Source organism: Crotalus tigris, unplaced genomic scaffold (assembly GCF_016545835.1).
Source record: "Crotalus tigris isolate CLP2741 ecotype Arizona unplaced genomic scaffold, ASM1654583v1 scf7180000024461.5605484, whole genome shotgun sequence".
Classification (NCBI taxonomy): Eukaryota; Metazoa; Chordata; class Lepidosauria; order Squamata; family Viperidae; genus Crotalus; species Crotalus tigris.
In genome coordinates, this window is record NW_024100632.1 from 1599811 (window position 1) to 1625727 (window position 25917).

Sequence of the window (25917 nt, forward strand, 5' to 3'; positions counted from 1 at the left end):
CTTTTCATGTCACTGGCACACGATATCAAAACTCAAGGATTTGCGTCAGAGAAAATTCCCTACCGAAGCTGTGGAACTCATCGACACCAGCAGTTCGGGTGGCTGTCAGCGGAAATCTCTTTTAAAAAAAAAATTCCATCATCGGTGTCACTACCCGCAGCTGCATTTTCGAGTCATACCCAAATCCTGGTTTATTGTTTACAATAAACATGTCATGCGACCTGCCTAACGGCATGCATTTAGCTTCTGGGGTTAATCCAAGAATTTTCAACTGGACAGTGGGAAAAATCTGCCTTTGAATCCTGGGCTTGATCAGCCTGGATGTGTCACCCATTCTGGTTTGCTTGTGAAGACACAACACTGTGCATTTTTTTTTCTCCCCCTGGAAAATGCATGATAGGTTTATCAGCAAAGGTGAGTACAGGTAAAGCTCAACTTTAGTTGAGACAAGAATTTGTGTTGCTAAGCAAGGGGGTTGTTAAGAGAGTCATGCCCAACGTTGTTAAATGGGTCCTGGCAGTTATTAAGCGAATCATAGTGATTAAGTTACTCTGATTTGCCCCCAATGACCTTGCTTGTCAAAAGCCAAGGTTGCAAATACATGCTGGTTGCCAAGCAACCCGAATTTTCATCACATGACTGTGGGAAATGCTGTGACAGTCAAAAATGTGAGGACTGGTCATAGGTTGCTTTTTTCAAGGCTGTTTTTAATTTCTAATGATCGTTAAACAAATAATTATGTTAAGGACTCCTTTAAAGATGGTTAGGTATTTGCATTATGTGTCATGGACAATAATTTGCAATTCTAAGGAATTCACTTAAACGCAATTTATTTGTGCTGATTCGCCAGAACTGTTAGGAATGGACTCTCCTTGCCCCCCCCCCAGGACATTGGATTAGAGTTTCACTAAGCCGTGGTTTGTTAGGGTTTAAATCAACTACAATTGACCCGTTTGCCCTAACTGTTAAACTTGATATAAGTTAAGTAGTGTTTTTGCAGGAAATATGTACTTCTTCCTGGTTCTTTCTCAAGGCCCCCTAGGCTGTTTCCCACGCCTGACATTTTGAAAGGGATTATTCTAATAAAAGTTCTAAACAGGAAGCCAGCCTGTTGCAAAATACCTCCTCTTTATTAGCAGCAATGGTTTCAAAGCCACAAAGCTCCCCCAGGGCAACCATCAGCCATGATGCCACGTTTTTGGGTCTGGCTTGTCGCACCCAGACCCAAGATTTATAAACTGAACATCTCTAGAATGATACAGTTGGAAGGGACCTTGGAGGTCTTCTAGTCCAACCCTTTACTCAAGGCAGGAGATCTTTATACCATCTGGGTCAAATGGTTCTCCAGTTTATTTTTGAAAACCTCCAGTAATGGAGCACCCACGACTTCCAGAGGCAAGCAGTTCCACTGGTTAATTGTTCTCACTGATAGGAAATTTCTCCTTACGCCTTGGTTGAATCTCTCTTTCACAAGTTTGCCTTCATTACTTATCCTGCCCTCTGATTCTGTGTAGTTCATTTCTATCCACTAAGTTTAAACAATCCCCAACATTGTACTACAAAGAGCCCCACTCTTAATCCTGAATCACACAGCCCAAAGCTTTAAACAAATACTAGCTTGATTTCATCAGCAGCTTCTTAGTCTTTTTATGATCCCTCTGCAAACACGGCCAACATCGTAATCAGATGTTGGGAACAAGCAACTCTTGAGTAAATCTTCCTTCCCATAATGCATCTCTTTGGAACCTTTTGAGAGTTTTGACTCACTTCAGGTTTCCAGCCTACAAATGAAGCCTTGATTTATCTCGAGGTCAATATTTATCTCTGCATAATTTATCTCGATATAAATATAGAGCCCGGGTGACGCAGTGGTTAGAATGCAACATTGCAGGCTGACTCTGCCCACCGCCAGCAGTTCAATCCTGACCAGCTCAAGGTTGACTCAGCCTTCCATCCTTCCGAGGTCGGTAAAACGAGGACCCGGATAGTTGGGGGAAAAGGCTGACTCTATAAACCGCTTAGAAAGGGCTGTAAAGCACTACGGAGCGGTACATACAGTATATCTAAGTGCTATTGCAATTTATACAGTATACAGAATAACAGCTCCCACCCAATCAGTTCATACCCCCACTGGCAGTTAAAAGGAAGAAACAGCTAAGACCACACATTGCTCCTCGAAGCATGAAGCTGAAAACACCAGCCTGAAGATGACGAATGGGACTTTGTTGAAATGTTGCCAAGACACTTCCAATTTTATGCAGGAGAAAACCCGAATAACCAAAGACCTACATACAAACACCCGCGAAAACCTCAGAAAACAAATAACAGAGTTGTCAGAAGGGACCTTGGGAGGTCTTCTAGTTGAACCTAACCAAGGAGAGAAGCAACCTAGAACTAAGGAGAAATTTCCTAACGGTGAGAGCAATCAACCAATGGAACTGCTTGCCTCCAGAAGTTGTGGGTGCTCCATCACAGGAGGCTTTCCAAAAACAGACTGGACAACTATTTGTCTGAAATGGTATAGGATCTCCTGCAGGGGGTTGGAGTAGAAGACTTCCAAGGTCCATTCCCTCTCTATTATTCTATGTTCTAATAACCTCCTGATCGAACAGGAGACCCTATAACTTTCTGGACAAATGACTGTCCAATCTCTTCTTCAAAACCTCCAGCGATGGAGCACCCACAATTTTGGGGTGCAAGTCGCTCCACTGGTTATTTATTCTCACTGACAAGAAATTTCTCTTTAATTCTAGGTTGGAACTCTCTTTGAGACGCTTCCACCGGTTACTTCTTGTCCGTCCCTCTGGTGCTTTGGAGAAGAAGTCAAGTCCCTCTTCTCTGTGACAGCTACTCAAATATTGATTTGTTTGCTGTCACAGAAAGCTGCCAAGGAAAAGACTTTGGACCACTTTTTGTCTGCGGCTGGCATTGCTTGTGGCCAAAGGCTTTGGTCCAGAGGTTCTGTGGGACCTCCCTCCCTTTCAGTTTAAGTGGGCCCAGGATCTAAAGCATTGGATTCATTCCAAGAGTGGGAAAAAAAAAACCTTCTCCATCATTTTTGAGCATCACAACAGAGGCTTGCCTTTGACACACACACACACACAACCCGGTGCGTGTCCACTTGCCGTTGCCATGGATTTAGCAAGAGATGCTTTTGTGCGATGCTCATTCAAGAGCTAGAAAAACACAACCCAGAGGCCCCATATATATAACATTAAGAAAAACTAAGTTGCCAAGCGTCTGAATTTTGGACACGTGACCATGGGAGATGCTTCAACGGTCGTAAGTGTGAGAATCAGCCACAAGTCACTTTTTTCCAGTTACGCTGCAACTTTGAACGGTCACTAAATATACTGTTGTAAGTCAAGGACTCGTCTGTACAGGGAACAGCTTGCATCCTGCGATGTGGCCTTTAACACCACCTTCAAGCAACAGTGTCCACCTAGCCTATATCCTTGGAGGATTTAAAAATGCCAAGCCCACTCTGATTGTGCGATCAACCACAACAGCAACAACAATAATAATAAGGCAGCAGTATCTACGTTCCGGGATGGTGATTTTACAGCTGCCTCATTAGATTTTTTTTGTAAGGGGCGTCCAGCTCCTATTATTAGCGATCAAGTTACGATTCGGCCAGATATTAATCTATAAATAATGGCGAAGGAGGGGCTGTACATAATAAACAAGGGGGCATCACGGTGCTGGCCTGCAGCGGCTCACCCAGGCGTGTGGCAGGCAGCTGGAGAACGTGGCATTTTGTTCATCGCAAAAAAAAACAACCCCGGAAACCCTGAAACTTGAGCAAAGCCCCCAGGATCAACAACAGAATTAAGGAATTGTGACAATTTTTACCAATGGCTAGAAAAGCGAGTTAGAGAGAAAAGAACGTGATATGTACTATGTAACATGGAATATATGCTAGTAAGAAAAAGACTGTTGAGTGATTAACTAACATATTAATACAGAAATTCACGCTTATTGTTTTTTGAAGACATGAACCCAGACAACGTGCTGTTTGCTATATTTTAAGAATTTTTTTTTTTTAAAAAAAAACCCCAACCTAACCCTAACTTTAACCCTAACCCTACCAAAATTAATAAAATATATACAAAATAGAATTAAGGACTTGCCGTCTGCCGTTTGATCTCCGGCGAGCTGGGATTTAAGCGGCACTGAATTTTGCCAAGATTGCTCCTGGGGGGTGCGTCTCCAATTGTAAAGGTGGTCCTCACCTTACAACAGTCCATTTAGTGACCGTTCAGAGTTAGAACAGCACTGGGGGAAAAAAACAACAACACATGTCCGTTTTTCACACGGCTGTTGAAGCATCCCCATGGTCGCGTGATCAACAGGCTCATGTTTATGACGGTTGCACTGTGTCCCGGGGTCACATGATCCCCTTTTGTGAGCTTCTGACAAGCATGGGAAGCCAGATTCACTTAACAACTGTGGGACTCATTTAATAACTGCAGAGATTCACCTAGGCACTGTGGCAGGGAAGGTTGTGAAATGGGGCAAAACTCAACCTAGCGGCTGTCTTGCTTAATGTCCGGATTGCAAAGTTGCTCTCGGTGGAGAAAGCTTGCTTTTGTAATTGTGTTTGTAATTGGCACCAAACGCTCATCCGTGGCATTGTTTTGTTCCCTCCAGGTCTGGCACAAGCGATCCCTATTGTATCATCAAGGTAGACAATGAAATTGTGGCACGGTAAGTGCAAGGGAAGGTGTGGCGTTTGGCAGCAACTCCACGCTTTCTTCCCCAGCAGGAAGTGCTGAGCAGGGACTGGAGAGCATGAAATGGGATTTGTGTGTTGCTGCTGAAAGAATGTTTGAGTGTCAGGGCCTTAAAGAAAAAAAATAATCTTATTTCCCTTGAAAGCAACTTTGCCCAAAGGCAAGGGGTAAACCTGCATTTTAGTCCAAGAAAAGGATTAGGAGAGAGTACAGTGCCAAACAAACCACAATGGGATTGAGGTTATAATATAAACAGATTGATAGAAGAGAATCTTGGTAGCTCCGGGTTGAACTGTGGGGTCCTTGGTGCTCTCTGAGCTTGGTTGCTTTCTTGTAGACGTTTCATGACCCAACTAGGTAACATCATCAGTGCTAGAAGGCAGTGGGGTTTGCAGAAAGAAGGAGGAGGAGGACTGGGGGTCTTTGGTGCTCTTTGAGCTTGGTGGTTTTCTTGTAGACGTTTCATGACCCAACTAGGTAACATCATCAGTGCTAGAAGGGAGTGGGATTTGCAAGGAGGAGGAGGAGGAGGACAACGACGACGATGACTCTGGCATCTTGGTACTCTCTGAGCTTGGTGGTTTTCTTGCAGACCTTTCATTGCCCAACTAGGTAGCATCATCGGTGCTAGAAGGGAACAGGGTTTGCAGAGATCAGCAGGAGAAGGGAGAGGCAGATGTTGTTGGTTGATGGTGTTAAAGGTCTCATTGCAAGCTGTTCCAAGCAAAGCTGGTGGGGATTTTGTCAATGCCGATGGCGCTCAAGGGGATTAGAGTTGACATTTTTATTCTCAAGGACCTGGGGGAGGCAGATCCTGTTATTGTTCTTATTCTGATCGTAGTTGTTGTCCTTCGCAAAATGCGCTCACTAACCTCCAAAGAGGGCTATCCCTATATTATTCTTACGATGCATGCTGTCAAGGTTGAGTTGTTAAGATGCTTATCAACAATAAGAATGGGAAGATGGAAGTGGGGGTTTTGCTTAAAGGAATTACGGGAAAAAAACCCAACAAATTGGCCACAGTTTCAGTGGGACTCTAAGCTAAAGGTCTCCAGTCTAAGAGCAACTTTTTAAGGGATGCTTATGGGATGCTGGTTCCTTGAGCATTTACTGTCTGCCTTCAGAAATGGGTGTAAGAGGTAGCTCGGCAACCCACGTGGCAGAAACATGGAAAGAACCCCCTTGATCTTCTCCTGGGAAAGAATCTGGCAAAAGCATCCACGATTTTGGAAGGGGCATCCCCGATCTTGATTCCCTCTAGGGCAGAGGTCTTCAAACTTGGCCCTTTGATGACTTGTGGACTTCAACTCCCAGAATGCCACAGCCAGCCAGGTCAAGAGACCTCCCTCCCTTTCTTCTGTCCTTCAGAACTGCCACGGTTTGGAAGAACCTCAATCCCTTCTGGGGGGAAGAATACACCCTGCACCTTCCCATGGGCTTTCATAACCTCTCTTTCTATGTCTTGGATGAAGACACAATTGGGTGAGTAGAACGCGAGAAGCAGAAGAAGAGAGAGACAATTCCGTTGATGGTTGATGATCATGATGATGATTTGCTTGGCTGTCCATCTTATCCAAAGAATTCTGGATGGTTCCCTCCCTCCCTCCCTCCCTCCCTCCCTCCCTCCCTCCCTCCCACCCTCCCACCCTCCTTCTTTCTTTCTTTCTTCCTTCCTTCCTTCCTTCCTTCCTTCCTTCCTTCCTTCCTTCCTTTCTTTCTTTCTTTCTTTCTTTTCAATTTCCATATCAGCAGGGGCTGGTCAAATCCAAGCCCCCAAGAATTGCCCATGCAGCTGCATTCTGCACTAGCTGAAGTTCCAGATCCTCTTCAAGGGTAGCCCCACGTAGACCATGAAGTTAGGAGTAGAACAGAGGAAGGGAACAAAGTTGTTTTATTTTTTTTTCTTCCTGGGCAAAACATTGTGGTTTCAGGTCTCTCTTTCGGCTTCTTTCTCTGCAGACATGATGATGTCATTGGCAAAATCTCCCTGAGCAAAGACGAGATTTCATCTCAGCCAAGGGGTAAGTCATCTGGGAGTTACTAAAGGATGCTCTTGTTGAAGAAAGCACCTAGAGGCTTTGGATTCATCTTGCAATGCTAAGCAGGGTTTGCTCTGCTTAGATAGGGGATGTAGAAGAAGAGCAGGCAAAGCTGGAGGTGGAGTTAAGCATGTTATCAGCTCAGAGTCATTACATTGCCACAAACAGTCTGAATACTTACCGCACCCTTATCTGGTGCAAATTTAGTGTCAAACTTTAGCTGACCAGATTCTTGTGTATAGGTCTGAATAAACCCAATCTTGCTCTTCCTTGAAATTAACTTGCATTGTTGCAAATGAAACCACTCATGCACCAAGATGCAGTGCTTAGGAGTAGGGGAAAAAATGGGACGGAGCGCCGGGCAGATTCTCTGCAACTATGAACGGGGAAAAACTCACCGAGGAGGAGAGAGGAGAAAAGCTAAGCGGCCCTGATTTCTCTCTGTGTCAGGAATCGATAGCTGGATCAACCTGAGCCAGGTGGACCCCAACGAGGAGGTGCAGGGCGAAATCTCGCTGGAGTTGCAGGTGGTGGAGGAAGGCCATCAACGTTTGCTTTGCTGCCATGTCCTCGAAGCGAGGTAAAGTAAGAGAAGGAAGGTAGATCTGCCGACGGAATGGGAAGCTGGCTGGGATTCCTCGGGAATGATATGGACGGTGTAGTATGCAGATCTAGAGACAAAAACGAGCCTATAAGTTGCTTCCCCATTTATGGCCACCCATCACTCTTCTCTTTCTCCCCTAACCTTTGTGCTTCTTCTAAGAAAACCTTTGCTGGAGCTCCACCAACTCTCTGCATTGTAGATCAGGGGTCCCCAACCTGTGGGCTGTAGCCCACTAGTGGGCCGTGAGGGTTTGCAACTGGGCCACGGAAACCCAGTTCCTCCAGAGATCTCCCCATTCTGTTCTTCCTTCTCCTCTTCCCTCCCTCTTCGATGACCTTGTTTGGATTGTCCTTCCAGAGGTTTTCATTGATCTCTTGGGAGACCAATTTTGGGGTCCTGTCCAGAACCCACCTGAGCAGAACGAGGTGCCAGCTCTTCTTTTCAAGTCGAGACAAGCGATGGAAGGGTGGGAGAGCCTTCTCCTGCCATCTCCGCCGGTGAAAATGCGGAAGGTGTCGTAATAGAAAGGTGTTGAGGTTGCTGAAAAGGGAGTGTGATTTTTATTTTATTTTTCTCTCAGCCTCCTTTAGAAAGTGAGATAATTAACAGTTTGTGGGGTTTTTTTTTTAAACAAAAACCTGTGAACATTTTTGGCAGTGCAAGAGCTGGGAGAAAGAACGTAAAGTTACTTGAAAATCCCCTTGATTTGGCAGAACCTCTGATGGAGATCAAACGTGGTTTTCCCACCAATAACTTGCCGTCGCTGAGGGAGATGACCTCAAGAGGTTCCCGATCAATAAGCTAAAATTATATCTAACTTTCTTACGCCAGAACATGTTCTTCTTTGCTGCTGATGGTTTTGCTAGATCTTCGCTGGAATGGATCACCTTCAATGGTCTATCCGCTGAGGACTTGCTTAGTCTAGACCAGGGGTAGGCCACCGTGGCTCTTTTATGACTCATGGACTTCACCTTCAGCATAGCTGGCTCAGGAATTCTGGGAGTTGAAGTCCACGAGTCATAAAAGAGCCAAGGTTGCCTACCCGTGGTCTAGAAAATGCTGGTCTAGAATATGCTATTTTTTTCCCCGCTTTCTTTTCCTTGATCTGCTGTTGCCTTCTTCCCCTTAGAGATCTAGCGCCACGTGACCTCTCAGGGACTTCAGATCCCTTTGCCCGGATACTGTTTAATGGGCAGATCCTGGAAACCGCTGTGAGTGTCTTTGTATCTATTTTGCACTCCTGTAAACTGATGGAGTCCAAGACTTGAAGATGAGGAAGCTCATTCTTCCCTCTCTTATGATTCTTCAGATTATTAAGAAGACCCGTTTCCCACGTTGGGAAGAGATGCTGGAGTTTGCCCTGGAAGAGGGGGCTGATTCTGAGACTCCCCTTGTTGTAGAAGTCTGGGACTGGGACATGGTGGGCAAGAATGACTTCTTGGGGCAGGTAAGGACAAAGAAGACTCATGGATGAAGGAGGTGGACATGGCCTGAGCTTAACCAAGCACCCAATTGGGAAGGAAACCTGGGAGAATGTCCAACTAACACAATTCTTGAGCTTAGAGGTTGACATGCCATCTATGAACCCCATGTTTGCAGCACCCCCTCTCTCTTCCAGTCCTGACTAGCTAATAATTATGTCAACCTCCTCAAAAAAAGATTACAAAAGTCCTGATAGCTACAAGGAAATACCGTCTGTAAGATTCGATCGATTCTTTTCCATTTTAGGTGACAATCAACCGTATATTCTACTTTTCAATGTTTGCATTTTGGTAGGTGCTTCGTTGGTATTTTTTTCCTTTTCTCAAGCAGCAGAAAGATCTTTGATTTTGGTCTGTGACTGCGGAGGTAAATAAATAAACAAATAAAGGAAAGGAGCCTGTTGTAGCTGCAAATTTAACTCTGATCCCTGGCTTTAATCTGCATTTTTCTGATATCCATGCAGGTCAAGTTCTGTCTGGGTTCCGTGCAGAAGACCATTGTCAAGGGCTGGTTCCGCCTGCTTCCTCTGCCCAATGCAGGAGAAGACACTGGGTAAATAAGAGGTGGACTCTTGAGGAAGCATGCAATGTTTGTGATTGTAGCACTCTTTGTGGCAAATGTCCTGTTTCGTTTCAGAGACCTGTGGATTAGTTTTGTAGCTCTTAGTTAGGGAGCTGCTGAGCCTACTTCAGATTTAAAGAGATCTAACAAGAGGCGGTTTGGTGTAGCCAGACCAGAAATGGGATATTCTTGAGTTCTAGATCTCCCTTCGGTCCCAAATCGGTAGAATGACTTTTGGCTAATCCCTCTTTGATCTAGGAAGAAAGCAGAGGCAAGCCCTGAACCAGTATTTCTCATCCTCAGAAACTTTAAGATGTATGGACTTCAACTCCCTAAATTCCTTAGCCAGTACAAGTCAACTTTAGCTCCCAGAATTCCCCATCTTACACAGGTAGACTTCAACTCTCAGAATTCCCGTTGAATTCTTGGAGTTGAAGTCTATTCACCTTAAATTTGCCAAGGTAGAGAAGTCCGATCAACGTGAAGGTTCTGAGGTTGAAAAGTCCACTCAACGTAAAGTTCATGAACATCCAGTTCTCGATTTTAAACTGTAGCCTTCCTTTGTAATCCTCTCTTTGCAAAGCATAACATACAGGTTAGACTTCATGTTGGCCTCTGCTCTGCTTGCAGGGGGAAACTGGGTCAACTAAGATTGCAGGTTCAGCTTGCTGAAGACAGGATCTTGCCTTCCAGCTACTATCAACCGCTCATAGACCTCCTTGTGGAGTCTGTCCTATGCCTTCCAGAGGTGGGTAGTTGAACAGAACCTATATAAAACTGAACTAACTTTGTTGAATTATTTAATGTGGGAAGAAGGAGACACCCTAAGCATGGGACAAAATGAATGTGAGTAAGAGAGTGAATCTAAGTAATGGTTGTTTTTAATTGTGGTTTGTTGGATAATTCACATTGGCTGGCTACCTAGGTAATGAGAAGCCATCAATTACAGCTTAAAAACCACCATGGATCTGGATTCACACATCCGGTTAAACCTCATCCAGAAAAAAAATTACATTAGGCCTAGCATGATTCTTAAACCAATACAACAGCCAAATATATCAAGCCAAAATAACAATTGTTCTTTACATAGATTTCATTTCAAGCCAAAGCTTGTTAGTTCCAGTTTTGGTATCAACAGGTGCAGCGCAAACAGGAAAGAACAAAGTTTTCTTTATATGTGTATAATTTGAGATTACAGGTCCTTGGAAAGTTCTCTAGGAGAGCAGGAATTGCTCTTGAGAAGTCTGTCTCAAATCTGAAGTCTTGAGAGTCAAGAGGGATTTACACATTCGTGTGAACTTTCAATTTAATATTGGTTTGATCCAATTATTATTTCAAGTCAAACCTTCAGATCAGTGCCTTGGATGCCTTTGAATTGACCCAAATATTTGACAGACTTTGCAGACAGAAATGTCTAATTGAATCAATCTGATCATCTGAAGCACACAAGTTGAAAGAAATTGCAAATGGAATCTGTTCAATTATTTGAACCGAATGGAAGATTCTAATTAGACCTTACCTGATTTACACAAGTTCTGTAATGGACCCGTCACAATATTAATACATACAGTTCTACTTTTCCATCAATATCCTCAACCAAATGATTGAACTCAAGGCCTTTTTCAATATCAAGAAGGCAAACATAGGTGTGTGTATGCTACTGATAGGTATTGTGCTACTCTGCAGGAGGCAGATGACCTCACCCCACTAGCTCTTCTGGAAGAAGTATGTTTGGTGGAGAGTCGTCAAGATGTATCCACCAAACTTGTCAAGATCTTCCTTGGGCAGGGCTTGGTTATACCTTTCTTGGATTACCTGAATTTCCATGAGATTTCAAGAACAAGTAAGTGCCTTCATATACCCAGCTTTGGTCCCCACAATACACAAAAGATGATAAGAGTCTAGATGCCTTAAACCTAGTTTTAAATTATGTGAAACCTAAGTAGTCATGAGCAAAATGAAACATGAGCCAAGAAGTTTAGAGTGAGTGTTGGGGCGGTGTTGAATTGCTTATTTTAAACACAAGATCATGGATGAGATGAGTTGGCTGTTGGCAGTAGTAGAATGCCAAATGCAGTGAGGAACGATGATCACGGGCATCACTTACTCATCTTTAAATAATTAGAGGAGAAATGTCACATTTCTACATGTTCTCTTTTCCAGCGGATCCCAATACTCTCTTCCGGTCCAACTCATTAGCCTCCAAATCCATGGAGCAATTCATGAAGGTGAGTGAGGAGTAGAAGAATATAGATTAGGATGGAGAAGGCTGAAGCAGGAGGATCCATCTCAAAAATTGCTAGAAAGACACACTGTGAATCAGAAACAGAATATGTTTCAAATTGAAACTTCGGTCTGGTGCCAGCTTTTTTTCTAGTTGATTTGTACGCCAATTGGGGTTTTTTTTTGGGGGGGGGGAGGGTAGAATGGTGTAAGGCTATATGTATGTTGTCATGGTGGGAAAAAGGGTAGATCAAGTGGCAAACATCCCACCATAAGATACGGCAGCACAGTGCTTGTGAAAATATTTAATTGAACCCCGATGGTTATAATGCCCAATCTCCTGTTCCTTTGTAGATAGTGGGAATGCCCTATCTCCATGAAGTTTTAAAAGTCATCATACACCGGATCTTTGACGAGAAAAAGTATGTGGAACTGGATCCCTGCAAGATTGAACCTAGCCGGGCCAAGTAAGGAAATAAATACATATTTATTTAATGGATTCAATAATGTTTATGTAATTATAGCAATAGCATTTAGACTTATAAACAACTTCACTGTGCTTTACAGCCCTCTCTAAGCAATTTTATAGAGTCAGCATTTTGCCCCTCCACACACACAATCTGAGTCCTCATTTTACCGACCTCGGAAGGATGGAAAGCTGAGTCAACCTTGAGCCAGTCAGGATCAAACTGCTGGCAGTCGGCAGAGTGTGCCTGCAATACCTCATTCTGGCCACTGCGCCACCCCCGCTCTCAATTATCAGCGAATTATACCAAATTATGTCTCCCTTAGCCCCAGAAATGTTGGGCTGAATTGCAGTCGTAAGATCGGACTACCCCTGTACTGTCTTATGGATGTGGTCACTCATACCAATCAGCTCGCTGCTATCCAGATTGTAGAAAAGTCCTTTTCTCCTGGGAAGTGCCAGGGGCAGTAAGAAAATGATTAAAAGAGTGGGGAAGGGGAACCGGCCTCATTCACAAGAAGCTTTTCTCACCCCACCGTGCTAATTAAAAGAGAAATGGCAACGTTTGCCTGGCAGATGATTTATGAGTCTAAAAATAATTGGACAGAATGTTACTGGGTAAGATAAATCACAGCTCAGAGGCGAATTGTGCGGAAAACTCTAGGAATGAAGGAGGAACCTCTTAGCGCAGAAAGAATCTCAAGATCTTTCTGTGTCGTTGCGGTGTGATACTTGGTTGTGCATTGATGCAGACTGCATAGCACCTGAGGGCAGGACAAGAAACCATGGCTGGAAGCTCATAAACTTGGTAATACAAAGGAATTTCCTGACAGTGAGAAAAATTAATCAGTGGAACGGCTTCTCTCCAGAATTTGTGGCTGCTCTATTATTGGAGGCCTTCAAGAAAAGATTGGATATCTATTTTTCTGGCGTGGCATAAGGTTTCCTGCCTTGGGGAGGAGGTTAGACTAGAAGATCTCCAATGTCCCTTCCAACCCTATGTGTCAATGCTACTAACATCGGATGTTCTTGCTTTGACAATATATGGAAATGCAGTCATTTTCCTTCTTATGTTTTACTCTTAGAATTAGAGTTAGAATTAGATGATACTGGAGGGAAGGAGGAGGAATGTGCATGGGAGTTTAGTTAGACATAACAATATTGTAACTAGTGTGAGAACCAAGGTCTTTTGAAATAAGAGATGATAAGAAATGGCCGGTTGAAGAACTGGAGGGAAAGCCTGCATTTCAAACTAATTGGAGAAAGTGATTTATGACTGTTAATTGGAGGAGGGAATTGTGCTTTGATACTACGTGCTCAGGGGTGGGGAATTCAGATTTTGGCTTTGCCTATGTAGGTGCCAATGCTATGCTACTCAAATAAAAGATTCTTTAAGGTAAACAATGCCTCGACGTATTTTGAAGAGTTTCATCTATGGGAACCACAACATTAAGCCAAAATCTGAATTGTCCTCCCCTGAGCACATAGTATCAAAGCACAATTCCCTCCTCTAATTTTATAATACCCACCTGGGTGTAATTTTTCCCTTCCCACGGCATATTGTAAGATATCACTTAATTGGGATTTCTTGACTCAAGGTTGAAAATGAAGTTACAACAGCATTGAAAAAAGGGACTTATGACTGTTTTTCCCACTTATGACCATTTGCAGCATCCCCGTGGTCAGGTGATCAAAATCGGATGCTTGGCAACATTTATGATGAGTTCAGTGTCCCCGGATTACATAATCACCACGTGCGCCCCTTTGATTTGTCAATGGGGAAGCCAGATTCACTTAACAACCGTGCTACTGAGTTAACAATTGCAGTGATTTACTTAACAACAGTCGCAAGAAAGGTCCTAAAAGGGGGCAAAACTCATGTAACAGCAGTGGAAATTTGGAGCACAGTTGTGGTTGTGAGTCTTCCTTTGATTCGGAAGAAGGAGACAGTTTAGGGGGAATAGAGACTGTCAGGGACAGGATCTGCCCACCCCAAATAGGGGAAATCCCTGGGTCAAAATGGTCCTTAAGGACTATCCCCTAGGTCAGGGGTAGGCAACCTTGGCTCTTTTATGACTCATGGACTACAACTCCCAGAATTCCTGAGATAGCATGGCTCAGCTTGGAAACTCTTCCTTTCCTCTCAGCATGGCTGGCTCAGGAATTCTGGGAGTTGAAGTCCATGAATCATAAAAGAGCCAAGGTTGCCTACCCCTGACCTAGATTATCCAAGCAGGAGAATGCATATTCCCCTCTTGAAGACGACAGCCACTGAAAACCAAATAGGATGCTTGTCTTCACAAGAAAAAATCTGTTCTTCTATCACCTTCCTTTTTTAAAATGCGCATGTGGAACAGTTGTAGCCATGTTGTGAGCGTTCGTTGATGTTTGTGGTGTGTGAGAACCCATGCTTGATTGAGGTGAGTGATGATGGCACTGAGTGTTGCGTTGAGAGGAGAGTGCCAACGTGATGGAGGGGTTGAGAATGGGCAGCCCAGCTCGCTATGAGATTTTCAGATCCTCCAAAGATAGCCTACTGTTCTAGGGAGAGATGCTGTTCGTTCGGGTTGCTAGGCAACCCTGTCTCCGGGATGCTGTTGGGAAGAACATGGCACTGCATCAAGATAGTCAGAGTGGAGTTGTGCCGCTAGAGGGTGTGCCCCTGAAAAAACCATGCATCTCGCTGCAGACGCAGGCCAGAGCACACAAGCTGGGAATGACGTATCCCAAGACATGGGAAGTGAGCATCGTGGTCTGGGCAGCTTAAGCCCTCTTCTTAGATCCACATGACCCTGAAATAGCTGAGGATGCTTCCTATCCTAGAATCCCAGAGGTGGAAGGAAGGGGTCTTTGAGGTTCTCAAATCTTTGAGTGACCATCTCGAAAGCCCACCGAAAGTAGAAAGGGCCAAGGTGAAACCATTGTGAGTCTAAGTGAATATTATAAGCAGCAGAAGGGAAATTTAACGGCAAACATAAAGCTGAGAAATAAATCACGCTTTGAGGATGGAAGACCAAAAGAATAGTGTTTTATTTTGTCTTTCTCTAGAGGAATGTTTAATTTAGGGGGCTACTTTTTACGTGTCTTATTATACTTTTGCTTTAGACATGCGTTCAGAACCAAGGAGAGCACCCTCCTTCTAGCGCAGGAAGTCCTCAGATTATGACCGCAAGTGAGCCCGGAATTTATTTTGCTAAGTGAGACATTTGTTAAGTGAATCTGAATTTTGATCACATGACCACGGGGAGTCTGCAATGGTCGTAAGTGGGAATACAGGTCATAAGTCACTTTTTTCAGTGCCGTTGTAATTTGGAAAAGTCACTCAACAAACTGTTGTAAGTTGAGGATGACCTGTACTGGATTCTACAAAAGGTAGCCTTTGATTGACAACTGGTCACTTAGTGACCTTTGAAAGTTACAATGGACCCTCCCCAAAATATACCTTACGACGCAGTTAGTTATTAGTCAATTCTTACGGTGCACAAATTAAGCCACAAAATCTTACCCCAAGGGGAGGGCTGTAATTTTATTCTTGAATGCTGTTAGGCTGGCTGGTGATCAAAATAAGGGAATAACCATTACTCTTTAAACCTTGTTGCAAATCCTTCTGCTGACTTTTTCTCAGAAATTGGGTATGTCATCATCAGTGCTAGAAGAGAAGGATGAGGGGGGACATGAGAGCAGCCTTCCAATATCTCAGGGGCTGCCCCAAAGAAGAGGGAGTCAAGCTATTCTCCAAAGCGCCTGAAGGCAGGACAAGAAGCAATGGATGGAAACTAATCAAGGAGAGAAGCAACCTAGAACTAAGGAGAAACTTCCTGACAGCTAGAATAATGAACCAGTGGAACAACCTGCCTCCAGAAGCTGTGAATGCTCCAATACTGGATCTTTTTAAGGACAGCCATTTGTCTGAAATGATATAGGGTTTCTTGCCTGAGCGGGGGGTTGGACTAGAGGACCTCCAGGGTCCCTTCCAACTTTATGATTATTATTATAACCGGAGACTCGGAGAAAGGGGATTCCAGATGAGCTGCTTTGATGGTGCGCCAGGGTCTTTTCTTCCCTTTTAAAGTGCAAATTCCTCTTTTCCACACCTCTTGGGGGTATTTCACTCAGGCGGATCTCCTTCAAAGGATCCCTGTCTGAGGCCCAGATCCGAGAAAGCAGCCTGGGGGTGCTGAAGGGGTATTTGGGAGACATCGTGGATGCCATTGTGGGCTCAACGGAGAACTGCCCTTCTCTGATGAGAGTGGCTTTCAAACAGCTGTACAAGCGAGTGGAGCAGCGGTTTAAGGAAGCAGAGAGTCAGGTAAGGATCGCTGGGAGAAAATCTTTGTAATTCAGGGCTGAACTGTGGAGTAACAACGTCCGTGCTAGAAGGGAGTGGGCTTTGTGGAGAGGAGGAGGACGACTGTGGGGTCCTTGGTGCTCTCTGAGCTTGGTGGTTTTCTTGCAGACCTTTCAATACCCAACTAAGTAACATCATCAGTGCTAGAAGGGAGTGGCATTTTCCCTCTCTTTATATACAGTGGCTTGCCCTGTTGACAGATAACCTATTCCCTTCTGGCACTGATGATGTTACCTAGTTGGGTAATGAAATGTCTGCAAGAAAGCAGAGAGCACCAAGGACTCCACAGTCCTCCTCCTCCTCCTCCTCCTCCTCCTTGTAACCCCTACTCCCTTCTAGCACAGATGATGTTACCTACCGTAGTTGGGTCCTGAAGCCACCAAATTCAGAGAGAACCAAGGACCTCACACTCTGGTGAGCCTTTGAGGGCCTAGCAGGCTGTCCCAAAGAGGGGAGCCCAGAAGCTGTTCTCTTGAAAGGTGTTGTTTTCCAGACAACAGAAGATGTGAAAGAGCTATAAAGAGGTCTGGCTGATGATCCAAAGAACCTGGTTTGGGGAAGGGTGCAAATCCTCGCCATTTCAGAGGTCCTGAGGTTGTTTTGGGTGCTTTCGCACTGACGATTCAAAGGGAGCAGGACAAAGAGCTTTTTCTTCCTCCGTAAAGGTGACTGGCTCTATCTGTACCTTCTTCATTCTTGCTGATCTCCTTCCAGGAAGCCAGATACATCGCCATCAGTGGCTTTCTCTTCCTCCGCTTCTTTGCCCCTGCAATTCTAACCCCGAAGCTCTTCAATCTCCGAGACCAGCATGCGGACACGCAGACCAGCCGGACCCTCTTGCTCCTGGCCAAGGTAGACCTGATGAATTTCATCTAGGAAGGGAGGGAGGGAGGGAGGGCAGTCAGTTTGAAAGGGGGAGGAAGGGAGGGGAGAGAAAGGAAGGAAGGAAGAAAAGAAAGAAAGAAAGAAAGAAAGAAAGAAAGAAAGAAAGAAAGAAAGAAGAGGAAGGCAGGCAGGTAGGAAGGGAGGGAGAGAGGGAGGGAGGGAGGAAGGAAGGAAAGAAGGAAGGGCAGTCAAATAGGAAAGGGTAGGGGGAAGAAAGAAAGAAAGAAAGAAAGAAAGAAAGAAAGAAAGAAAGAAAGAAAGAAGGAAGAAAGAAAGAAAAAGGAAGGCAGGGAGGAAGGAAGGAAGGAAGGGCAGTCAGGTAGGAAAGGGTCGGGGAGAAGAAAGGAAGGAAGAAAGAAAAAAGAAAAAAGAAAAAGAAAAAAGAAAAAAAAGGAAGGCAGGGAGGGAGAGAGGGAGGGAGGAAGGAAGGCCATGGGTGTTGTCACTAAATGGCAGAAGAGTGTTAACTCTGTTCAGCCGGCATCTTCCTGCCAACGGCTCTCTGCCTCTTGCCTCTCTCCCTGGCAGGCAGTACAGAGCATCGGCAACCTCGGGCTCCAGCTGGGACACGGCAAGGAGCAATGGATGCAGCCTCTGCATCCGTTCATCCTCGCCAGCATTGGGCGTGTGCAAGAATTCCTCGACGGGCTGATAAATGTGGACACGGAGATGGGTGAGCCACTACATTACGCTGTACTGCCCTGGTGAGGCCACACTTGGAATACCACGTCCAGTTCTGGTTATCCCAATATAAAAAAAGATGACAAGATTCTAGAAAGGGAGCAGAGAAGAACAACTAAGATGATGAGGGGACTGGAGGCTAAATCCTACAAGGAACTTGGGGGTTGATACAATAGCTGTCTTCCAATATTTGAGGGAAGGAATAGAATAGAATAGAATAGAATAGAATAGAATAGAATAGAATAGAATCTCCTGCTTGAGCATGGGATTGGACTAGATGACATCTAAGATCCCTTCCAATCCTATTGTTTTATATTTTATATTCTACATGATGCTCTCCCAGAAGCAAGAGGTCCATATTACTCCAGACAAAGTTCTTCACATTTACTTAGCAAGTTTTCACTCAATGGAGGCATTCCACTTCTCGCCTTTGCTTTTTTTTTTTTTTTTAATCTCTAGAAGGAAGTGAAAAACAACCTTGGACCCTCTTCCACTCATCAGCCATCATCAAAGAAGGTTACCTGCAGAAACGTAAAGCAGAAAGTGTCCATCTGGTGTCCCGTTTCACCTTCAAAAAGCGTTACTTCTGGTTGAGTCATGAAAGCTTTTCCTATTCCAAATCTCCAGAGTGGCAAGTAAGAACCAGACTTTCATCTGTCTGTCTGCCTGCCTGCCTGCCTACCATCCATCCATCCATCCATCTCTCTCTCTCCATCCATATCTATCTATCTATCTATCTATCTATCTATCTATCTATCTATCTATCTATCTATCATCTATCTATCTATTATCTCTCTCTGTCCATTATGATCCCTCCCTCCCTCCCTCTGTCTCTCTCCATCCATATCATCTCTCTCCCTCTCCCCCCCCTCTCCTCTCTCTCTGTCCATTATCATCCACCCATCCATCCATCATCTATCATTCCATCCATTCAGAATCTATTTATCCATCCATCCATTTATTCATCCATCCATCATTTATTTATCTATCCATCCATCTCTTCCCCGCTCTCTCTCTCTCTCTCTCTGTCCATTTCTCAAGGGAAGTTTCAGAAGGGACCTAGTTTTCCAGAGAGTAAAAGGGAAGGAGAGGAGAAATACTTTTAGCCTTGCAAGATTCTATGAGTGCTGCAAGGACTGTGCATAAGTCCCTTTTTCCAGTCCTGTTGTAACTTCAAACCGCCATTGACTAAATAGTTGTAAATTAAACACTTACTGGTAAACCTAGAACTACATAGTACTGCTGGGTGTGCTTGTGGTCTGGACTACCTCGCAGGGCTAGCGTTTCTTCTTCCTGCTCAGGTCCGTACGTCCATTCCGGTCCAACGAATCTGTGCCGTGGAACGGGTGGATGAAAATGCTTTTCAACAGCCCCACATGATGCAGATCACGACGAGAGAAACGGGGGGGCAGCTGCTTACGATCTACATTCAATGCAAGGTAGGCACACATTCTGAGTTATACTCTTTCGGCTTGTCTGCTAGCACTGATGCTATTACCTAGCTGGGTGAGGAGACGTCTGCAAGAAATAGGGTGCTCCCTGGATGCGTTGGGGAATTGCAGACCTTAAAAGCCCCAGCCATTCGGGAAGGTGTGGTTGTTGAATATATCTTGGAAGCACCGAACGGGGAAAACCTGTTTGGCTGAATTACTGTGTCCGGTTTTGATCACCGGGATTCAAATAAGGTGTTGAGACTCTGGAAAGAGTGCAGAGAAGAGCAACCAAGATGATCAGGGGACCGGAGGCTAAAACATACGAAGACCGGCTGCAGGAATTGGGGATGTCTAGTCTAGAGAAAAGAAGGACGAGGGGTGACAAGATAGCAGTCTTCCAATATTTGAGGGGCTGTCACAGAGAAAAGAGGGGGTCAACCTATTTTCCAACGCACCCGAGGGCAGGACGAGAAGTAACAGGTGGAAGCTTGTTAAGGAGAAGACAAGTTGGGAGGTTATTTTTCTCCTGCAGTGTTTTTTGCAACTGTGATTTTTCTAATGAAAAGAAGATTTGGTGCCGTTTCGCTTTTCAAGAACAGTCAAGCTATCCTTCTCTTTCTCTTTCTCTTGCACCATTTTCTTTTCCTTTGGGGCAGAATGTCAACGAGCTGAACCAATGGCTTTCAGCAATCCGAAAAGCCACCGTCTCCAATGAATGCATGCTGCCGTTTTGCCACCCGGGGGCCTTCAGAGGCAATCGCTGGACCTGTTGCTTGCAAACAGACCGTGCCGGTAATCAGACTCTCCATGGTAGAATCCCAGAATTGGAAGGAAGCTCCTGACATGATGGAAGAAAGGCTGATCCCTGTCAAGGATTCTCCAGAAGTTCTAGAAGTTCTAGGATTTGAAGAATCTCTAGAAGTTCTAGGATTTGAAGGGTTGTCTAGAAGTTCTAGGATTTGAAGGTTCTCTAGAAGTTCTAGGATTTGAAGGGTTGTCTAGAAGTTCTAGGATTTGAAGGTTCTCTAGAAGTTCTAGGATTTGAAGGATTGTCTAGAGGTTCTAGGATTTGAAGTTTCTCTAATAATGAGGGGTCCTTGGTGCTCTCCGAACCTGGTTGTTTTATTGCGGACATTTCATTACCCAACTAGGTAACATCATCAGTGCTCGTCCTGATGTTGTTACCTAGTTTGGGTAATGAAACATCTGCAAGGAAACAACCAAGCTTAGAGAGCATCAAGAACCCAACAGTCCTCTTCCTCGTCACCTCCTCCTCCTCCTCCACTCTGCAAAATCCACTTCCTTCTGGCCCTGATGATGTTACCTAGTTGGGTAATGAAACATCTGTAAGAAAACAACCAAGCCCAGAGAGCACCAAGGACCCCAAATACACCTGGAGAGATCTTCATTCTAAACTTCCTTTCTCCCATAGTCCAAACTCAGATGGGCAGCTAGCAGCCATGAGGATTTGCATCTCTCCAGAGGTTGATAGATAACAAACTTTGGCTGCTCAAGCTATCAACTCCACTGTCTGGGGACACCGGCTATTGTAAATTAGTAGTATGGAGCGTGATGGCTCACGAGGTTAGTGTGTTGGGCCGATGATCAGCAGGCTCGCATTCAAGACCCGTTGCTGCCACAGGGCAGGGTGAGCTCCCATCACATGCTCCAGCTCCTGCTGATCCAGCAGTTCAAATGCAGGTGACTGCAAGTAGATAAATGGGTACCTCTTCAGTGAACAACTTCATGGAGACATGAAAGCAGGCCCCAACTGGCCCTCCCCCAGACCACGGTGACATCACTGGCAAATCCTTTTGCCACAGAATCACTTTGGTGCTTCCGACACGGGGAAAAATTTAGTAGTATCACAGGACTCCCTTCCCCACCTCTGGGCTATGCGTCCATCTGTTCCCTCAACTTACAGGGCCACCTGTGGTTGTGGTTTGGTTACAGTTCGGGGCTGCAGCCGTACACATTCTGCAATGACCCTGAGAGACTGGAGTGACCCACTGGATCCCGACGCAGAAGCCCAGATGGTGTACAAGCAGCTTTTGTTACATAAAGACAAGCTCAGGTTTGTACGGGACAATGGATCGGTCCCATCCTGTTTGGCGGGGGGGGGGAACGCTGGGCAGGCAGAATTGCATCCAAGGAAGAAGATACAGATAGTTCTGGATTTACAACAGGTACCAGAATATTAACCATTATTGATGGTTGATAAGTGAGGCTTCATAAAACTGCTCTTGATTTTACTGTCTTTTTTTTTGCTGTGGAATTAAGGAGAAACTGTGAAGAACGCTAAGTCACTTTTTCCAGTGCCATTGTAATGGTCGCTCAACGAAACGTTGTAAGTCCTGCACGCCTGCAGGTGGGGAGGAAATTTCTCCGTGTTGACACATCGGGCATGGTGTTGTCGTTTTGCGTGGCCAGCAGGAGGCAGTACGCAACGAGTTTCATTCCGTTTGGCGTTTATCAAGTCTTAAATTTAGCAGAGGTTTCCGGCAGAGGGCATCCCCAGTTAAGGAATTATCCCAGGGTTGTTTATTATTATTATTATTGTTATTGTTATTAATGATAATAATAATAAAAGCCTTTTGCTTGAGGAAAGGAAGAGTGGCAGATCCTAAAGACTAAGATTGCATTTGGGTTCTGCCACCCAGAAGTCTAAGCTGCGGGCATTGCCACAGTTAGATGAGAGACACCCTCATTGTGTAAAATTTAGTCCTGCCATCACTTCTTAAAAATGTTCATATTCGACCTTTCTTCGCCAGATAACTAATTATCAGCCACTCCTATCAGATTCTCCCAATTATTTTTATCTCACTTAGCTGTGATAAGAACATCACACCAGCAATGCACAAATGCAATTGCTTTACTTTCCCTCTTCCCTGCGCATCCCTCTTTCTTTGCGTGATCTGACTCTTAGATTGTTTCAACAGAAAGCATCCTGGCTGGGGAATTGCAGGAGTTGAAGTCCACAAGTCTTAAATTTGTCAAGGTTGTATACTTCCTGCTTTAAAACACGGTTTTTTTTTTAAAAAAAGAGAAATATATGTCTCCTTGTACATCAGCCTTAATGATGTACAATTAATTACACATTGAAGTGGCTAAATTGGACACCTCTGCTTTAAAACATGCTTTTTTCTTCTTTTTCTCATCATGGGCTGCTTCTCCTTGGAAGACCCACCGTATGGATTTGGTGCAAAATGCAGATAGAGGTGAAACGATCCTTTTTAGCTTTTCTCCTTCCGAGTTCAGGATGGATAGACTGAAAATTATTTTTAAAACCGCAGTTTTAAAAGGTGCTTTCTCTCTCTCCCCGCGTTGCTTACAGAAAGGCCATTCCAGGTGTTGGGATGTCCTGTCCTCATGGGACCGTGCTCCAAAAGCTTGCAATTAATGAGGCCGGTGATTAATTGCCCCTTTCAATTTGCTTTTAAGGCTTATTGCCCTGTGATTAATTGCTTGCTTTTTCCCCTCCGTAGGGAAAAATACCAGGAGATTGCAAACACAGAGGCTGCGCAGGAACAAAGCAACACAGCCAAAAAAGGTAGGCCTGAGTCTTTGAGATTGCCTAGAAGCTGAGACAGAAGAAAAGCAGAGGGGTACAAGGCGATAAAAATAAACCACCAAAGTGGTTTGTCTCCATGCATGATCAACACTGCGTAACTCAGCCAGCGTTACTTCCTTTCGGTAGTTTGACTTTGTCACAATTCCTCTGTTGTCAGCTAGGCCCGGAGACCTGCCTCCTGTTTTGCACACCACAGGGCCACCAATATACACAAACTGGTTTGTGTACTGCTGGAGTGGTGTGTGCAAAAGGCCTTGGGAGACAGGAGGAAAAGAGAGGCTGCCTAGGAAATGGACACAGGATGAGGGCTGATGATGTTACCTAGTTGAGTAGTGAAACATCTGCAAGAAAACAACCCAGCTCAAAGAGCGCCAAGGACCCCTGTTTTCAACCCTGAGCTACAAACATTTTCTTGTTATTGAGATCAAAAGTCTGCAATCCCATGACAAATCTGTGCATCCCTAATCAAGGGTGAATGAGTCAGTCTCCTGCATGGATGGCCAATATGCTTTGCGAGAAAGTTAAAAAGATGCTTTAAGCTAGGGGTGTCAAACTCAATTTCATTGAGGGCCGCATCAGCATTGTGGTTGACCTCGGGGTGTGTGTGTATGTGTGGCCAGGGTGGGCGTGGATGGAGTGGATGTGGCCTATTGGGTGGGCATGGCCAACTCTACATCATTCGCGTCAAGGGTGCCTGTGAGGGCCTGGACAGGAGTGGGACAGATCTGAGGGTCTCTGGCAGAAGGGGGTGGGACCGGAGCAAGCGCCAAGGCATGGTCCATTTCTTCATTCCTCACAAAGGGCGACACCTCCCCAGCATGCACCCAGGGGACGGGGCCGATGCGGCAGGGGCTGGTTCTTCGCTGTTTCTGGATGGCCTTGTGGAGCTAAGACTGAATGCGTTTCAGCATAGATGGCCGCCACAAAATTGTACATTGGCTCCCGGCCAGCCTGGTCCAGGGCCTAAGCAATGGGGGCTGTTTCCCTCACTGTTTCCAGGATGGCTTCACGGCCACATGAAACCACTTTGTGGGCTGCATCTGGCCCCCGGGCCTTGTATTTGACATGTCTGCTTTAAGCAAACCCAAATGAACGAACTGGAGTATCGTTAGATAATTAGTTCAACACCAACCCAGAGAGATGAGGTATTGGGTTTGAATGTCCAACAAGATTTGGTCAGGAGCTGAAGAGCAAACTAAAATCTCTGAGGAACTGTGGGCTTCTTGGGCCACTTCACACCCCTACAAGGGATTGTCACTGGGCAAAATTGAGAATTAGAGAGATTTACTGAATGTGGTGGAATGTAGCCTGGAGTCCCAGAAGGAAGGGGGTGCCTCCCAAAGGCAAAGAACTTGGAATCTTGGGTAGGCAGGAAGAGGAAAAAAACAGTCCACAGAGTATATCTATAGCTTTAGCCTGGCAAGATTCTGTCTCTAGGTGAACTTCAATCAAACAGAACCATCCAGATTATTGGGTTATTCAGAAGGGGTTCATCCATGCACAGAAGCCCATTTTCCCTAGTGACGTTTGGGATCCCTACTTGTCTTACCCGATCTTTGGTTTAGGAGGACCCCCATTAGATTTTTCTGGCCAAGCAGAGCAAGGTGGCGGAGCTCCAGAAAAAGCACCGCTGGAATATCCGCCGTTGCTAACTCAAGGTTGATCTCCCATTGTTTTCTCTCTCTCCTACTCTTCTCTACTCCACACCCAGCTTCAGACAAAAATCAGCGAAGGCTGACAGCTGCCGCCCATCTTCTAGAAGTCATCCAAGGTCTGGAACAGGCCCACCAGGCTTTTGAACATCAAGAAGATGGAGAGAAACCAGGGACTGGCGCTCTACCACCTCCCTAGATGGCGTCTCCCATTGGGAACCAGATTTTTTTTTGTCTGTGTTGTATTGATGACGTCGTCTTTACATCTGTCTGGAGAAGAAAGCAACTGCCTATACTGCAGATTATGCTCTTGTTGAACAATGTCCTCTTGAAAGGAGAACATGGCAGAAATTACAACACCTTTCTATCCTCCTAGCTGTACTCAACCAGTGTTCTACATGAATCTAGAAGAACGGGTCTGTGTGTTCAAGGTTCTGCTTATCACAGAGATGGATGGAAGTTAGTTCCTCTGGCCCACAAATCTCCTGTAGCCCCGAACTGTAGGTCTTGGCACCGTCATCTCTGTTTGATCAAGTTTCTGGTCTTTATCACAATAATGATAAGTTTGAAAACATGGGGAAGTCCTACTCCAGTCTCAAGAGAAGAGACCGATGGCTGCATAACATTTTCAGAGGTGCTGAATAAACTCCTTCCCTCTATCTGAGCTGTTCCTCTGAGCTATAAAATGTGGGCCATGGTAAGCGAACTTTGAAAAACAGAGAATAAAGTAATACGAAATGAGGAAATTGTTGGCTGTCTCTTTTTGTCTAGATCAGGGTTCCCCAAACTTGCAACTTTAAGAATTGTGGACTTCAAGTCCCACAATTCCCCAGGTCTCCAGCTGTGAAGGTTCTCCATGTCTGCTGAGAGAGAGAGGGGGGGGAACTGCCCCTGTGCATCAGTCTTTCCTCTGAAAACTCGCTCACACATGGGTTTCCATTGGGCAGTTCATCCTCGTCTATAATTACCTGCAAATCATCTCCAGTAGATAGACCTGAGTGGGTTTTATTTCTCTCAAGTTCAGTGGAGCCACTGATGACCAGAAAAAGCTGTCCGTTCAGAGGCCTTTCTCTCTCTCCTTTTCCTTTCCTCCCTCATTTCCTTCCTTTCTTCTCTCCTCCCCTCTCCTTTCTCTTTTCTTTTTCTTCCTCCATCCATCCCTTCTTCCATCCTTTCTCTCCTCCCTCCCTATACCACTGTTATCTATCTATCTATCTATCTATCTATCTATCTATCTAT

At 45.0% G+C, this 25917-nt stretch overlaps 1 protein-coding gene across 2 annotated transcripts in view; it reads left to right on the plus strand.

The window, feature by feature from the left end:
- RASAL1 (RAS protein activator like 1) overlaps window positions 1-25424 on the plus strand; it is a 28019-nt gene extending 2595 nt beyond the window's left edge. The window contains exons 1-21 of one of the 2 annotated variants that reach the window (XM_039332567.1): window positions 313-414; window positions 4651-4707; window positions 6102-6215; window positions 6693-6754; window positions 7223-7352; window positions 8506-8587; window positions 8686-8823; window positions 9322-9410; window positions 10050-10167; window positions 11106-11262; window positions 11583-11647; window positions 11997-12109; window positions 16225-16417; window positions 17171-17308; window positions 17870-18014; window positions 18482-18657; window positions 19324-19461; window positions 20112-20247; window positions 21409-21529; window positions 22941-23005; window positions 24738-25424. In XM_039332567.1, the coding sequence (XP_039188501.1) occupies window positions 6166-6215; window positions 6693-6754; window positions 7223-7352; window positions 8506-8587; window positions 8686-8823; window positions 9322-9410; window positions 10050-10167; window positions 11106-11262; window positions 11583-11647; window positions 11997-12109; window positions 16225-16417; window positions 17171-17308; window positions 17870-18014; window positions 18482-18657; window positions 19324-19461; window positions 20112-20247; window positions 21409-21529; window positions 22941-23005; window positions 24738-24877 (2256 nt within the window). In that variant the 5' untranslated portion in view covers window positions 313-414; window positions 4651-4707; window positions 6102-6165 and the 3' untranslated portion in view covers window positions 24878-25424. Of the gene's footprint in view, window positions 1-312; window positions 415-4650; window positions 4708-6101; window positions 6216-6692; window positions 6755-7222; window positions 7353-8505; window positions 8588-8685; window positions 8824-9321; window positions 9411-10049; window positions 10168-11105; window positions 11263-11582; window positions 11648-11996; window positions 12110-16224; window positions 16418-17170; window positions 17309-17869; window positions 18015-18481; window positions 18658-19323; window positions 19462-20111; window positions 20248-21408; window positions 21530-22940; window positions 23006-24737 lie in introns of those variants that run through there. The other variant, XM_039332566.1, reaches the window with a different exon arrangement.
- Window positions 25425-25917: the final 493 nt, after the last annotated feature.